Source organism: Aspergillus alliaceus (assembly GCF_009176365.1).
Source record: "Aspergillus alliaceus strain CBS 536.65 unplaced genomic scaffold BDW43scaffold_30, whole genome shotgun sequence".
Lineage (NCBI taxonomy): Eukaryota > Fungi > Ascomycota > Eurotiomycetes > Eurotiales > Aspergillaceae > Aspergillus > Aspergillus alliaceus.
The window spans coordinates 268,711-282,424 of NW_022474713.1; the positions used below are offsets into that span (position 1 = coordinate 268,711).

A 13,714-nucleotide genomic window follows, 5' to 3' on the forward strand; every position below is an offset into this window, starting at 1 on the left:
AATAAGTTGCCATGCACAGTACATGATATCACACCGGCTGTCAGTCCTCTGTACAGCCTCATCAGCTTTATCTAGGGCTTGAGTAATATGTGGTATTTTTGACCAGTCATTCTGACTTGTCACTTTCATATAGCAGCGAGTTTTTGGTTGCCACCTTTGCCATCAAGCCATGTCAATTGGCAGGCTACTGCAGCCCAGATGGGTTTTTCAGGTGTACTCAGGATATATTCTATTGTATCCTTCCAATATACCTAGATTAATTCTCCTACCTTGACGTCGGCTTTAAATACTAGTGCTGTTGATAGTATCCAGAGCTAAACTAGGCTCGGTTGCCGGGGCCTCAGGGTTGGGTTTGGGCTTCACTACACTCTAATCTTTGAAATAACGCTAGGCTACTATTTACTCTTTGTCGTTTGCCTTATATTGTTCATCTGTAAGAGACTATGTTGTCGGATGACTTTTTATCAAGCATTGATCACATTCCAACGGCGAGTGTGTTATCCTCATATAGAATCAACTCTTGGCCGTCAATTTCCCTGTCTAGCATAGGTATAGGTCTACGGGATATAAAGGCGTGGACAGTTACGCTAGGAGATTTTTTATATTAAACTGGAGAACCTGATACTCCCCGTACACAATGCTTTATATTAAGTGACCCATGCTTTTTGCGAACTATAAGACTATAGTACATGTTCGTCCATATCCATTCAAACGGTCAAAGACGTTGGTCTCCAGGGGTGATCTACACAACCCAATTCTTGGGAGAAAGCAGTAAGCTTTAGCGACGATCACACCCCGATGAGCCCTGCGAGTATCATAGCCCACTATTCTATGTGTAGTGTTCCATATTTGCTCTTTTTCTAAGCTGAGTGACTATGTTTGCGATCGTCTCAGGTACCAAGAGCGGGTAACTTTGGCCCACTGACGGACTTGTCCTGCACACGTAGTAAAAACATCCAATTGCTGCTTATAAACCATTGCGAACGATCAGACAAAACCCATTGGCCCGATCGATGTATCCCTGCCAACCTACCGTCGTAGTTATTACCCACCTATTTCGGCCGAACGCACCCCAGCATATCCTAACGCATAGAAGAAGCACATGCTCCCTCAAAAGTGTTAGTGTGTAGGTATAGATGTATATAGGTACTGTACATACGTGGACATAGTATGAGAAAAGAAACGAAGGCTAGAGCCCAGCCAAAAAAAACCTTCAAGAACCCAAAGTATTTTAATCGAAAGGTGCGGGAATCAGTACTTATTCGATTACCTAATTACTGGAGGCCAGTTACCCGTATCCGGTCTTCGATAGAGAAAGTATCAACAATTAGATCTGACAATGTTACTACCTGCTTAGAGACAATGGAAGCCGTAAATATCTAGAACTTAGTAAAAACACTCATTCATCGGGTGGACACTGGACACAATGCAATAGAATTGGGAATGATGGTTTCTAGTTCTAGTGCAGAGTCAATAGTACCTTACTACTACTATAGGAGGTCCCCACTTTGAACAGACCGTCGACAACCGAACTAGGTAATTGTACCTGAACTAGGCTACAAGTGGCTTAGAGTTACTTTGCGCGACGGAGATACTGCAATGCGCGGCAAGGATTAGTACGGTTGTCTCATCCTCCGAAGTCACTAGTCCGAGTAGAAAAATGAGCATTTCTTTTCTCTCTGTTCTTCTGAAACTAAATACGCTGATCATCGAGAGAAAATAGGACCTGGTCTTTGGCCCGCTCGGTACGACGGGTTGTTGCTTGATCGGCCACGGTGAAACGATCTAGAAAAACCTCCTTCAAAGTTCATATCTACGAGGTCATTGTGTAAACCTTGAGTACTATTAATACCACACAAGGTCAACTGTTGATACCATGATGCAACTGTCTCAATTATTGCGTCCTACTTACCATATTCGTTGTCCAAACATACCCAGTCTTGAGGGGCATACTTAGATATTACCCTGATCAGAATTAGCACAACGAAAGGTAAATGGGAGCGGATGGCTTCCCTCTCTCTCCTTTTTTCCTTTTCTCTTTTATTATGAAAAAGGAAAGAAAGGAAAAATAAAGAAAGAAAAATAGAAAACGAAAAATAGAGAAAAAAAGATTCCACTTGCGAAACTATCCCAGATAATACCAATGGCCACATAGCGCAGACTCGTTGGGGTACATGCTCTTTCTAGAAAAAAAATTTTTTTTTCATTTTTTTTTTTTTTAAAAAAAAAAAAAAAAAAAAAGCACTTGACCTAAAAGTCGATGCTCCTGGATTCTCAACTTATCCAGTTCATAAAGAGGGAATCGTCCATGTGTCCTTGGGAGACTTAGCACTTCTTGGCACTAGTAAGCTACGGGTGACCGAAGACATTTCCCGAAGTTCTCCCCCGATGGGGCCAGATGAATCGGTCTTAGCTTCTTCGTGTAGGAGAACAAAGTGCAGTTATCAATTTAACCCAGGAAAGTATTGTATTGGTGCGTGACCGCGGGTGCCAAGAGGTTGGTTGAGCACTAAGGGCAGTGAGTACACATTCTTTGTTTTCTATGTGCATTCCAAATGGCACCTTTACATACTATCTATTGACTCTAGTGTTGTCAAAACTATGATCATGGTTTCAAGACTATGGCTCGCTACCGGTGATACGAGTGATACGAGAGCATGATGTGCAACCGTATACTAGTCTAGCACTAGAGGAAGATAAAAAGTTTGACTGACATGTAGTAACTCGTGATGAGCGTATCATTCTCCTTACTAAGTTCTTTGCTTTGCTCGGAATGGCTGCGCGCAGAAATCTGAAACAGCTAATGCATAGTTGAAAATCCCCGTTCAACTCGTGATTTGCTGTTTCGCCTGACAGTGGACACATGGAATCTTACATATGCATGCTCGTGTCCAACAATGGAGCAGTATAAGAACTGGATGGGGTAATATCTTGCTTTGATAATGAGCACTATCGCCGGGCTATTCTATCCAGACTCCAGGGTAATTAATGTACTTATTAATAGGACTGGAGAAAAATCTGGAGCTATTCTACTAGCCATGCAGGTACCCTATCGGCCTAAAGTAGCCGGTGAAAAGGGATTGCAAGTTCGGAGTGGAACTCGTACAAACTAAATTCGTGCAACTGCAAACTACAAACTCAAATATAACGATTCATATGCTCCGCACTCAAAACACTTTGAAAACCGAAAATTTTGAACAGACGGCTCAATCGGGGAATAGAAGCAGATAGCAGTAGATCCCAACATTGTGTCGTTTTAGTATGTTGTACAGACTTAAGGAGTTGTGAATGTTGACCACCTCCAAAAAGGAAAAATGGCAAAAGAAGAGAAAAGAAATAGGGGAGTCTTCCGTTCTGAGTCTCTAGATTCAGCTCTAGCATAAATATATAGTATGTACCTACATCATCGATCTTTATGTACATATATATTATTTCCTGGTATACCCAGTACACCAGACCAGTGTCTCTGGTTTTTCCATGAGAGATAACGGCCGTTTCACAATAGCTACAAATCCAAAACCAATTCAGAAAACGTAGGATTGTCTCAGATTTTCGGGCTCCATTCTCAAAACTTAGTTTTCCTCGGAGGTTTCACCATATCGAGAACTGCGGAGTTGGAATGTGCTTCGAGGGAAAGCGCCCTAGAATAGTCAGAAAATAAACTTCTCAAGTTCCAATTCTCAAGTCGGAAGTCACAGGACGAACTCTTTGCAGGTGGGTAGTTTGACGGATGCCCTGTATTTGTTGTGTTGCAGTTCACTCCTCAGGCTAGCACAGGACATGGGACCGGGGTATATTCTAAATCCTTAGTTATACTCATCATCGCCGATAACGGATAGGAAGGATTGACGAAGGATGAATGAAGATTGTGCCGTGCCCAGAACGAGAGCGGGGGATTAGCGATAGAACTTCCATCACTGTCCCATGTGAAGATGCTTAGATTCCATGCCAATCCCCTAATCCAGGCAGCGGCAATAGACCCTATGTCATAAGCAGAGAGCTGATGTGATGATGTTATTTCTACGAAGATTTTCCGAGAATGTTCCGGTGCAGCAGGCAGACCAATGTTGGATTCTCTACCAGCACAGCAGTTTGTCATCTAACGGCGCCCTTTAGACCTGCCTCTGCCTGACTTTCGGGGACCTTGAATGGCGGACAAGTCTCGTTTGCTCAGGTTCAGGGTCCCTCTTGCAAACTTTCCGATAGACGGCCCCCCAACGCCACGCTCCCGTCTTCCCGGACTGGGTTTTGATTTGGGTGCGGGTTTCTCGAGGATAATTCCATTCTCTTTAGCTTCTCGTCGACGTTTGTCATCCTTCTTCTCGGCTTTGGCTTTGATGCCTCTTCGGTGTGATGAAGGCATGTTCTGATGGTAGAGAGATGCCTTGGCACCAAGCGATTGCATTCTCAGGTCAAGTGCTTTTAGTCGATTTTTACCAGTTGGCGCAAGATCCGACGACGAATCGAGGAGATGGGATTCTTTAAGAAGCCGCTGAAGCGCAAGATCGTTCTTCAAATTGGCGCCATCGTCACCGTCATCCTCATCTTTACTTAAGGAACTCTTGGCAGCTGCTTCTTTCATAGAAAACGATGGAGGTTTTGCGGTCTGGAAATCGTCATAGAATTAGGTAAATCCTCAATAGTATATGCATACGATGTAGACATACCATAAATGCTTTCCGCGCTCTCTTATTTATGGGCTCCTCCGCTATGGCCGACGAGTCTCGATGCTCGACTACCTCGACTTTGATGTCCCCGTCCGCATCTTCTGAAGCGCCGGCCCATTCGGAGTCCGATTCAGAAGCCTCAGACTCATCAGTACTACGCTCCTCTTTAGATCTATTAGTGCGTGTGATGTGGGAGTCGGGAACTTCCAATGGCTGGAATTGAGCTTCAAAAAATTTGCGGAAAATATCACGGGTGGAGCTATCGTTCGTTGTAGGCGTTGCTGTTTCGTCCTCGGCTGTTGTAAATCTCGATACAACGTTTGTATCTCTCTTTCGCTTTCCAACCATTTTCAGTCGTTAAGACTTTAGCAGAGCTTGTTCACCAAAGCTTTGAGCGACTCGAGTTAGAAGTATTCCATGGCGGTCAACCTGAGGTCCTTTCTTTTTTACTACGGTCACGTGTGATAAGATAAGTCGACCCCTCGTGGAATTTCCACATACAGTGACATAGAACTACAACACAGCACCAGGTTTAAAGTCCCATTTGTATCAAGCAAGATGACCAAGTTCCGTCCCTGCATTGACCTGCATTCGGGTCAGGTCAAGCAAATTGTCGGAGGGACTTTGAGCAATGTTTCTGCGGATCTAAAGACAAACTATGTTTCTAACCTTCCAGCTAGCTATTACGCTGAACTCTACCAGAAGTATGACTTACGTGGGGGGCATGTTGTGATGCTCGGCCCAGGGAACGATACAGCCGCAAAAGAGGCTCTTAGCGCATGGCCAGGTGGCTTACAGGTCGCCGGTGGAATCACAGATAAGAATGCTCAGTATTGGATAGACCAGGGCGCCGAAAAGGTGAGCTCCATTGTTTTATTGAATGTCATCTTCCCTATGTCCTGGTGATATATCTGAGTTAGATCTGGACTCCCCCCGTCTCCTTCCTATAAATCAAGCTACATCGTTTTTCTCTCTCTGAGCTGCTGATTGATCGACCTTGCATAGGTTGTCATCACATCATTCCTCTTTCCAGAGGGCAAATTCTCGCTTGAGAGATTGGAGTTGGTTCTTTCTGCTCTTGGGGGTGACAGGACAAGGCTAGTTTTAGATTTGAGCTGCCGCAGGAAAGACAACACATGGTTTGTGGCTATGGACCGATGGCAGACCATTACAGAAATGGAAATCAATCAAGGCAAGTTGTTACCTTCGCATCGGGCGTTTCTCTGCCTATGTTTCAAGATGGACATCTCCTGTGCTGACTAGGATAAAGAATCCATCTCATTGCTAGAGCCCTACTGCTCGGAATTTCTTATCCACGCTGCCGACGTTGAAGGGTTGCAACAAGGTGTCGATGAAGCGTTGGTGTCTAAGCTCTCCGAGTGGTGTTCCATACCGGTTACTTACGCTGGGGGGGCACGGAACTTAGAAGATCTTGAGAAGGTCCACTCAAGTAGTCAAGGGAAGGTCGATTTAACCATCGGTAGTGCGCTGGATATCTTTGGGGGGTCCGGCGTGACATTTGATGAATGTATACAATGGAACAAGGCGCACTGATTTAGTGATAGTATGGATTGCCGATAGAAATACATGATAGCTACCTAGGTCGAGACATTTATATACGTCTCTCCCTCCCCTCTCCCTCTCTTTCTATGGCATCGACATCAGTACTATTTCTCGCAAACACTAGCACAAAGGTCAAGCTTACATGACTGAGCAAAAGTAAGGGAATAGTTGGAAATAGGTATAATATTTGTAAATAATAATAGTGACAATGATAGAAATATATATCTGCTAAAATAAAATGATGCGGGTTTGACAACTTTATCAGGTGGTCCTGACAGTATTGCCAAAAGCGGCTTAGGCGCTGGATGTTCTCCCGCCTGGTGAACATCATCGTTCTATAGCCGCCCCTGTCAGCTGCGCATTTGGATTGGATCCAAGTCTCTTACGCCTACTTATTGTTCGTGTTGTCCTTATCTCCACCCCTTGTGCATTGATTTGTGATATCGTCAAAACCAAACTGGTCGGTTCCGCCAGCCACTTGTCACATTATTCAATCGTCAATATGAAACCCGTCGTGTCGGTGTTAAATGCGTGGTCCTGGTAAGTCTTCCAACAGGATGACTTTTTCATCATTCCCTTTCAAACTGACAATCTGTCTTTGCGACATAGCGCGATAATATCCCTCTTTGCCATTGTCATCCTCTCCGTCCTCGGATCGCTATACAAGGTTCGTTTGCGGCTAGGCCGGCTACTAGTTTCCTACTCTCGATCACCGTCTATTTTGCTTCCCGACCTGCATGTGTGGTGTACCGGAGACGAAGGCTAAAAGAGATGTTCACAGAGGGAGCACCACGGCTTTACCGGCTCAGAAGGTGAGCCTGAGGATGGCGGTGCAGTCGCTGCTTCGATCTTCACAGCCGTGTTTGTATATATCGTACGAATTACTCAGCCCCGATCCAATATTTAGAACACTGCATTGCTGACAGTTATGCTCCATAGGCCTTTTTCCTTTTCTGTTCTTTCCAGGCCTACCTTCATGTGCGAAGCCGCAGGGGAGGTGCGATATCGCTTAACTGAAATGTCCCCATTGCTTTACCATTGGAAAAATAAATCAATCGCGAAATTTGATCCTACAGCCACACGGAGATATGACTATGTTTCCCCATTGATATTACAGAGTAGCCTGGAGTAGGACGTGGTTACTTTTATTTGCAGTGCGGCGTATGGTGCACCGTTTACTGAACGGATGTCGACTTATTGCCTTCACTCCTAGATTCTTGTCTGTACCGTATATCAAGGGCTTACTTACCATCTTGCAGTTTTTTTTTGTTGATTATGGGTTGGTTTTGGAATTGTTGTTCTAGATCTACTAGGTGTCTACTTGAGGAACATCAGGCTGTATATAAGGTGATGGCTATTAAAATTGGCAAATTCACCCTCTCGTTCTTAGCTCTTATGACTTACAAGACTTCTACATGGGTGTCTTGTAAATACCACGACGTTTAGGAACCATGTGCGGAACGCTCCAGGAGTAGAGCAATGTCCTAAGGATGGTGACCACTGGCCATCCAAGTGCGCATGCACTTTTATTTTGTTACTTTGTTTATGCACATGTACTCATTCCAACCTTCTTTCAAGTATAGAAAGACTGTAACTCTCGAATGCAGAAACAGCCGCCACTCAGAACGCCAATGCCGTAATCCTTACCAATCAGTAAAACTTTTCGTGGGATATTGTTTGTCCATCGTCATAATCATACCAGCAGATGCTATCCAGGGATGGCCATTATGATTCTTCGTCATCAAGAGGGTCCAGCAGCTTGGACATATAAGGGCCATCTAAAGTATAGCCTAGACGCGCGTAATAACTGCGAACGCCAACGCCAGAAATGACACTGATCTTCTGACTTCTATGTTCCTCTCGAGCGATGCGCTCTGCTTCTTCCATTAACAGTGTTCCAAAACCGCGGTGCTGGAACTTGCGCGGATCACGTCCATGCAATGGCACGGCAGAACCATACACATGGAGCTCACGCACGATACTGGTTTGTTGGCCGGTAAATTCAGGGCGGAACGTGTGTGTAGGGCTGCACTTTCGCAGCCGCAATAAGCCAATTAAAATGTCTTGCTTGGGATCTTCATAAGCGAGGAAGGTCTCCCATCCTCCATTAGCTGCGTAATCGCGTCGAATAAGTTCGACCTGGGATGGGCGAATTTTGTTCTTGACTTCGTTAATTCCAACTTCGCGTGTACGGACGTCCCGACATGTTGTACCGAAGTCCTTCATTCTAGCCAGGGCGAGTTCACGCAAATTGCCGTTTTCTACGCCCGAAGTAACCAATGGCATCGGAATATCTCGTTGGACACGATAGATACGAGTCCAAGGAGGGACTAGGGCAAGAATACGAGCCACGAGGTCAACCAGAGCATTGGGAGTATAGTTCTTATAGCGACCAGTCCTCCATAACTCGTAGAGACCAGTGCCACGAATAACTAGAGTGGGGTAGATTTTAAGACCATCTGTTCGAAAAGCTGGGTTCTCGAAGTATTCCTGAAACTGGAACAGGTCACGCTCCATCCCAACGTTGGGCAAGTCTGGCATCATGTGGCTGACAACTTTGAAGCCGGCGTCTTTAGCAAGTTTGAATGTTTCCGCGACTGCAGCAACAGTGTGGCCTCGATTCGTGTCCCTAGCGACATCTTCGTACAAGCTTTGAACGCCAATCTCAAGTCGTGTACACCCATACCGGAGCATGCTGCTCAGGTGTGTATCCAAACAATAGTCAGGCCGGGTCTCAATTGTGATACCAACGCACTTCACGTTGCTCATCTCACCAGCCTGGACTGCTTCGTCGACGTTGTCTGTCTGGTATCCACTCAAAGCATTGTGGAGTTGGGCAATGAACGGTTCGCGATAGTCTTCTGGTAACGACATGAAAGTCCCACCCATAATAATATATTCCACTTTGTCGACACTGTGCCCAAGGGCCTTGATCTGGTCCACCCGTCCTCTGGCTTGCTCAAATGGGTCGTAACGCGCTCGGATCGCACGCATTGACGTGGGCTCATACCCAGTATAGGACTGGGTTGAATACTCGAAGTCGGAGTCAGGTCCACCAGGGCAGTAGACGCATATATTCCCAGTGTATGCGATATGTGGACAACGGTGGGGTTTGCTCATCACAGCTACAACGGCGATACCAGAAGACGTTCCTTCAGTGACAATTAGAAAGCGTCCAGCTGCAGTTAAAGGGACTAGAGACATACTGATCGGCTTCGCAATCAATTTGGGAAGGATATACTTCTTGTAATGCTCTGGAACAGCAGCGATAATCGCCGTCAAAGGCGGCAGATTGGCCAAGCAATGCTTTTTCGCAATCTGGTTGCGCAGCCTGTTGAGATTAAGGTCTTTCTTTGGTTTCGTGGGATCTGTTTGGGTTTCATATTCTCGAATAAGGACATTAGCAATATCGGAACAAGCTCGCATATATCGTTCATTCTCTGGAGCAAGCTTCGGGTTCGCCTTGGGTTTGGATGGTGGCGGCATGGTCATTGTGGCCGTCGCCATTTTGAAGGATGTACCAAGACGGAAATTTTGCGAAGAACAGAATCAATTTGATAGGGAGAATCCTAGGACCAGTCAAGTTGAATCAAGAATAATAAATAATAACAATAACAATATTTTGAGTAACCTAACGAGCGTTACCCTAAGTTGTATTCAGTTCAAGGTGGTTTGGAGGGGCCGATTCAATCAATCACTTAAAGTGAGAGAAAAACAGGCCGAGGAGCCAGCCGACAAACCGACCGCCCGCGACAATTCGGGTCCGCTTAAAGCTTTGTCCCGAAAGCCCAAATCCAAACCATCCGGCGCGTTTCCTACAGATATACCAATCATTTTTCTCTCCCACGTCAACCTTTACACCTCCTTTGGTGCAACCTCCTCTCCTCTCCTCTCTTTCTTTATCTCTCTTACTACTCATTGCCACCATGCAGGCCTTCCGCCGTAGCACTGCCTCTGCCCTTCGGAATGCTGCCGCTGTGCAGCGACGGGGATATGCTAATGCCCCGGCCTACGCTGAGACTATTAACAACCTTCGCATAAATGCGGACACAAAGGTTATTTTCCAGGGATTCACCGGCAAGCAGGGAACGTATGTGTTCTTCCGACCGTGTGTTGTTTCATACATAATGCTGACGTTGCATTTCCATCTTCCCGCAGTTTCCACGCTGAACAAGCCATTGCCTACGGTATTCTTTTCCCTCTCCTCACAATCTGGCAGATTGATGTCTGCGGTAAATGAACAAGGCTGCTTACATTGATTAGGTACTAAGGTTGTTGGTGGCACCAACCCCAAGAAGGCCGGCTCGACACACCTTGACAGACCAGTCTTCGCAAATGTGCGCGATGCCGTGCAGGAAACTGGAGCTACTGCTTCTGCTATCTTCGTCCCGTATGATTACATTGTTTAATTAGGATGTCTATGGATATGTGGCTAACTGACACCAGCCCCCCACTTGCTGCTAAGGGTATTGAGGAGGCAATTGAAGCTGAGGTTCCTTTGGCTGTCTGGTAAGATGATCGGTGGTTCGCGCAAAGCTATCAGTCGCTGATATATAGTGTCGCTTAGTATCACCGAGGGTATTCCTCAGCACGGTACGTACTCCTACTTCGTGCTGACCATCTGGCACCAGGCAAAGGCTGACAGCCATTTTACTAGACATGGTTCGTATCACCGACATTCTGAAGACGCAGAACAAGACTCGTCTGGTCGGACCTAACTGCCCCGGTATCATTGCGCCCGTAAGTTCCAATCACCAAGCTGTCTATTTGCGATGGTCTTGTGATAGGTATTAATTGTAATATTGGGATACAGGGCCAATGCAAGATTGGTATCATGCCTGGATTCATCCACAAGCGTGGCCGGGTCGGTATTGTTTCCCGTTCGGGCACCCTGACGTATGAGGCCGTCAACCAAACTACCCAGGCTGGACTCGGTCAGTCTCTCGTTGTCGGTATCGGTGGTGACCCTTTCTCCGGCACCAACTTTATTGACTGCCTCAAGATCTTCCTTGAGGATGAGGAGACTGATGGTATTATCATGATCGGTGAGATCGGTGGTAGCGCTGAGGAGGATGCCGCCGAGTTCTTCAAGGCCAACAACAAGCACAACAAGCCCGCAGTTGGGTTCATTGCCGGTATCAGCGCTCCCCCGGGCCGTCGTATGGGTCACGCCGGTGCCATCGTCAGTGGTGGCAAGGGCGGTGCCGACTCGAAGATCTCTGCTCTTGAAGCTGCCGGTGTCATTGTTGAGAGAAGCCCCGCTTCTCTTGGCAAGACTCTGCTCGACGAGTTCGTGAAGAGGGATCTGGTCTAATTAAGTGAGCATGGGATGTGAGTGCGTGGGTGTGTGTGTGATTGAATTTCACCGTGTGATTGATATGCGCGATGTGCTCATTGTAGGGCGTGCGCCACGGCTGAAGTCTATATTCTAAATCTGCTAGATGATCTTCTCTTGGCCACTCCTGTACTTTTCCTATTTCTATTTCCTCCTTTTTTAGAGATGCTAGGGAGTAATTAGTTTCCTCATGTAAATTTTCTTTTCCTTTTGTTTTGCCCTCCGTGTCTCTCTTTCTCTTGCGTGTCGACTTCAATATTGTAGACCGTATTCTATTGAAGCAAATAATCAATATTTGCCATTATCTGAATCCAGAGATTGGTAATACTACTTGGCATGTATGTTAACTTGTAGATCATCGTTGGGAATCAGATGAAAAACTTTGATTGGGCACATGAGCTTAAGGAAAGCGCTAAGAAATCAATGGACTGTTTTACAATCGTTCTTAGAGGGATGATCCCTTCTTTTTTGTACGTTCTTGATATTTAAATTTATAGGAATAGCTGAATTTTCCGCGCTCCGAAGGCGAATGTAACGTTGCTTAACAGCTGCTTCAGTGGCTCGCATTACCGTTGAAGTTAGACCTTGATGAGAACTATGTGGCTGTGCTCTTTCTCTATGCCTCATTGCAGGACTGCTCCTTGGACGTTATGCATGTCACCGTTTGATACACCTCCCGTCTTCACTGATATATAGATTTCCAATCGTTCGGAAGACGCAAAATACATTCCCCGCTAATGGACCACCGGGCTAATTTATCTACATACTTGCATTGGAACAACGTAGACATGGCCACAGTAACATCATATCCGGCCGAAAAGAACCCTATGCTACAGGTATCCTCCGTCCAGGGAGATATGAGACAAACGTTCGGCTTTTCAGAAAACTCATAGGTTGAGGGTCAAGCCTCTACATCTAAAATATATCATGCTTTCTATCATCAAAATTTTCGGATGGTATGCATTGTTTCAACGGCTGCCATCTTCACCCATTATCGAATGTTCACTTCCCGGCTCTGGGTGAGGTGTCCATTGTAAGTGTGGCAAACAGACAGTACACCATGTACAGTTGACATCCTTACAATTGTACTGACCAAGCTCTATACAGAGATTGGATATTAGCACGTCTCTCGCCATCCTTACAATCGCAATATACATGACCGTGCAAGGAAGAATGCCCACGTCCTGGGGTCCAATTTCAGATGCCACAGGAAGACGTGCAGTCTTTATTGGAACTTTTATCGTGCATGTAATTGTCAAAAATTTCCTTCCTGTGTCCGCAAACTACGGCGAGCTCATGGCACCTCACACCCCATAGGCTGCCGGTAGTGTGGCTACAATATCAATTGATAGGTATGTTTCAATCAATATGTAGAAGTAATGCTAGTATTACGGACCTCTGCCAAGATGTCTATCAGTTGACCTCCCTAGAAGTTGGATTGACGTTTCTAGGCAACGGTAAGGCCCACATTCTGTTACTTGAAATGTTGAGATCGGGTTTACTGATCAATTCCTACTAACTAGGATTTGGGCGTATATCGGGATTGAACTTGGTTACCTCACGGAGTACGAGGCAACTTGAATTTAACGTTGATGTCGTATGACTGAAGAGAGACCTTACCCATAGATTAGCCCAGCACAAATAATGTAAGCAACGGGGATATCCACCTGACACACGAGTCAACTTGAAATCATGTTTAAATTCTCCAACTGAAGTCTCACGGATGCGTAATACTTGTTGGGCTTCTCATTGTCTGCTTCTCTGTGCGACGGGAATGTGTACCATAAATAGCGTAACGGCAGTGAATAAACCGATGAGATGCTTGGTGGGAGCCGCTGGTGTGTAGGAGCAATGCAGCCCATACTGGATGCGCTGACTCTCGTTTATACTCTCCTTTTGCTCGAGGGAGTTGTAGTGGTCATGGTCATTCTATTATGGATTGAAAGTCGATTTGCAACTTCATGGCGGCATGAGCGAGGCATAAGATTGAAAGGTTCAAAAAGTTGCACCTAAAGGAATCCAGATGGTGATGAGGACAAACATGATTTATAGAAAGGCTACAGGCGAAACATTCCTAAGTTAATACTATCACAGCAGGAAAACTCAAATTTCCTTTTTCTAAAGTAGTTTTCTCTCACATAAATCCACC

At 45.6% G+C, this 13,714-nt stretch overlaps 6 protein-coding genes across 6 annotated transcripts; 3 read left to right on the forward strand and 3 right to left on the reverse strand.

The window, feature by feature from the left end:
- Positions 1-1,889: 1,889 nt before the first annotated feature.
- On the reverse strand, positions 1,890-2,229 carry BDW43DRAFT_280488 (uncharacterized protein; the record flags this gene model as incomplete). The annotated part of the gene is made up of 1 exon (XM_032042414.1): positions 1,890-2,229. A coding segment is annotated over exon 1 (245 nt), but the record flags the coding sequence as incomplete, so codon positions are not given.
- A 1,532-nt stretch (positions 2,230-3,761) lies between these two features.
- Positions 3,762-5,055, reverse strand: BDW43DRAFT_126177 (uncharacterized protein). The gene is made up of 2 exons (XM_032038125.1): positions 4,668-5,055; positions 3,762-4,606 (listed from the first exon to the last, which is right to left on the reverse strand). The coding sequence occupies exons 1-2, from the start codon at positions 5,013-5,015 to the stop codon at positions 4,100-4,102; spliced, it is 855 nt and encodes a 284-aa protein (XP_031898954.1). The 5' UTR covers positions 5,016-5,055; the 3' UTR covers positions 3,762-4,099.
- Positions 5,056-5,139: 84 nt separating this feature from the next.
- BDW43DRAFT_280493 (1-(5-phosphoribosyl)-5- ((5-phosphoribosylamino)methylideneamino)imidazole-4-carboxamide isomerase HIS6) lies at positions 5,140-6,409 on the forward strand. Its single transcript, XM_032042415.1, has 4 exons — positions 5,140-5,525; positions 5,673-5,859; positions 5,938-6,314; positions 6,373-6,409. The coding sequence occupies exons 1-3, from the start codon at positions 5,226-5,228 to the stop codon at positions 6,219-6,221; spliced, it is 771 nt and encodes a 256-aa protein (XP_031898955.1). The 5' UTR covers positions 5,140-5,225; the 3' UTR covers positions 6,222-6,314; positions 6,373-6,409.
- A 323-nt stretch (positions 6,410-6,732) lies between these two features.
- On the forward strand, positions 6,733-7,247 carry BDW43DRAFT_312441 (uncharacterized protein; the record flags this gene model as incomplete). Its single annotated transcript, XM_032047372.1, has 4 exons — positions 6,733-6,770; positions 6,840-6,897; positions 7,012-7,104; positions 7,170-7,247. The coding sequence occupies 4 exons, from the start codon at positions 6,733-6,735 to the stop codon at positions 7,245-7,247; spliced, it is 267 nt and encodes an 88-aa protein (XP_031898956.1).
- Positions 7,248-7,815: 568 nt separating this feature from the next.
- On the reverse strand, positions 7,816-9,918 carry BDW43DRAFT_126221 (Elongator subunit ELP3). The gene is made up of 2 exons (XM_032038126.1): positions 9,437-9,918; positions 7,816-9,382 (listed from the first exon to the last, which is right to left on the reverse strand). Exons 1-2 carry the CDS (start codon positions 9,735-9,737, stop codon positions 7,956-7,958), a joined length of 1,728 nt encoding a protein of 575 aa, XP_031898957.1. The 5' UTR covers positions 9,738-9,918; the 3' UTR covers positions 7,816-7,955.
- An 86-nt stretch (positions 9,919-10,004) lies between these two features.
- Positions 10,005-11,889, forward strand: BDW43DRAFT_280503 (succinate--CoA ligase (GDP-forming) subunit alpha). Its single transcript, XM_032042416.1, has 7 exons — positions 10,005-10,320; positions 10,389-10,417; positions 10,494-10,620; positions 10,677-10,739; positions 10,798-10,823; positions 10,888-10,970; positions 11,044-11,889. Exons 1-7 carry the CDS (start codon positions 10,157-10,159, stop codon positions 11,542-11,544), a joined length of 993 nt encoding a protein of 330 aa, XP_031898958.1. The 5' UTR covers positions 10,005-10,156; the 3' UTR covers positions 11,545-11,889.
- The last annotated feature ends 1,825 nt before the right edge of the window (positions 11,890-13,714 follow it).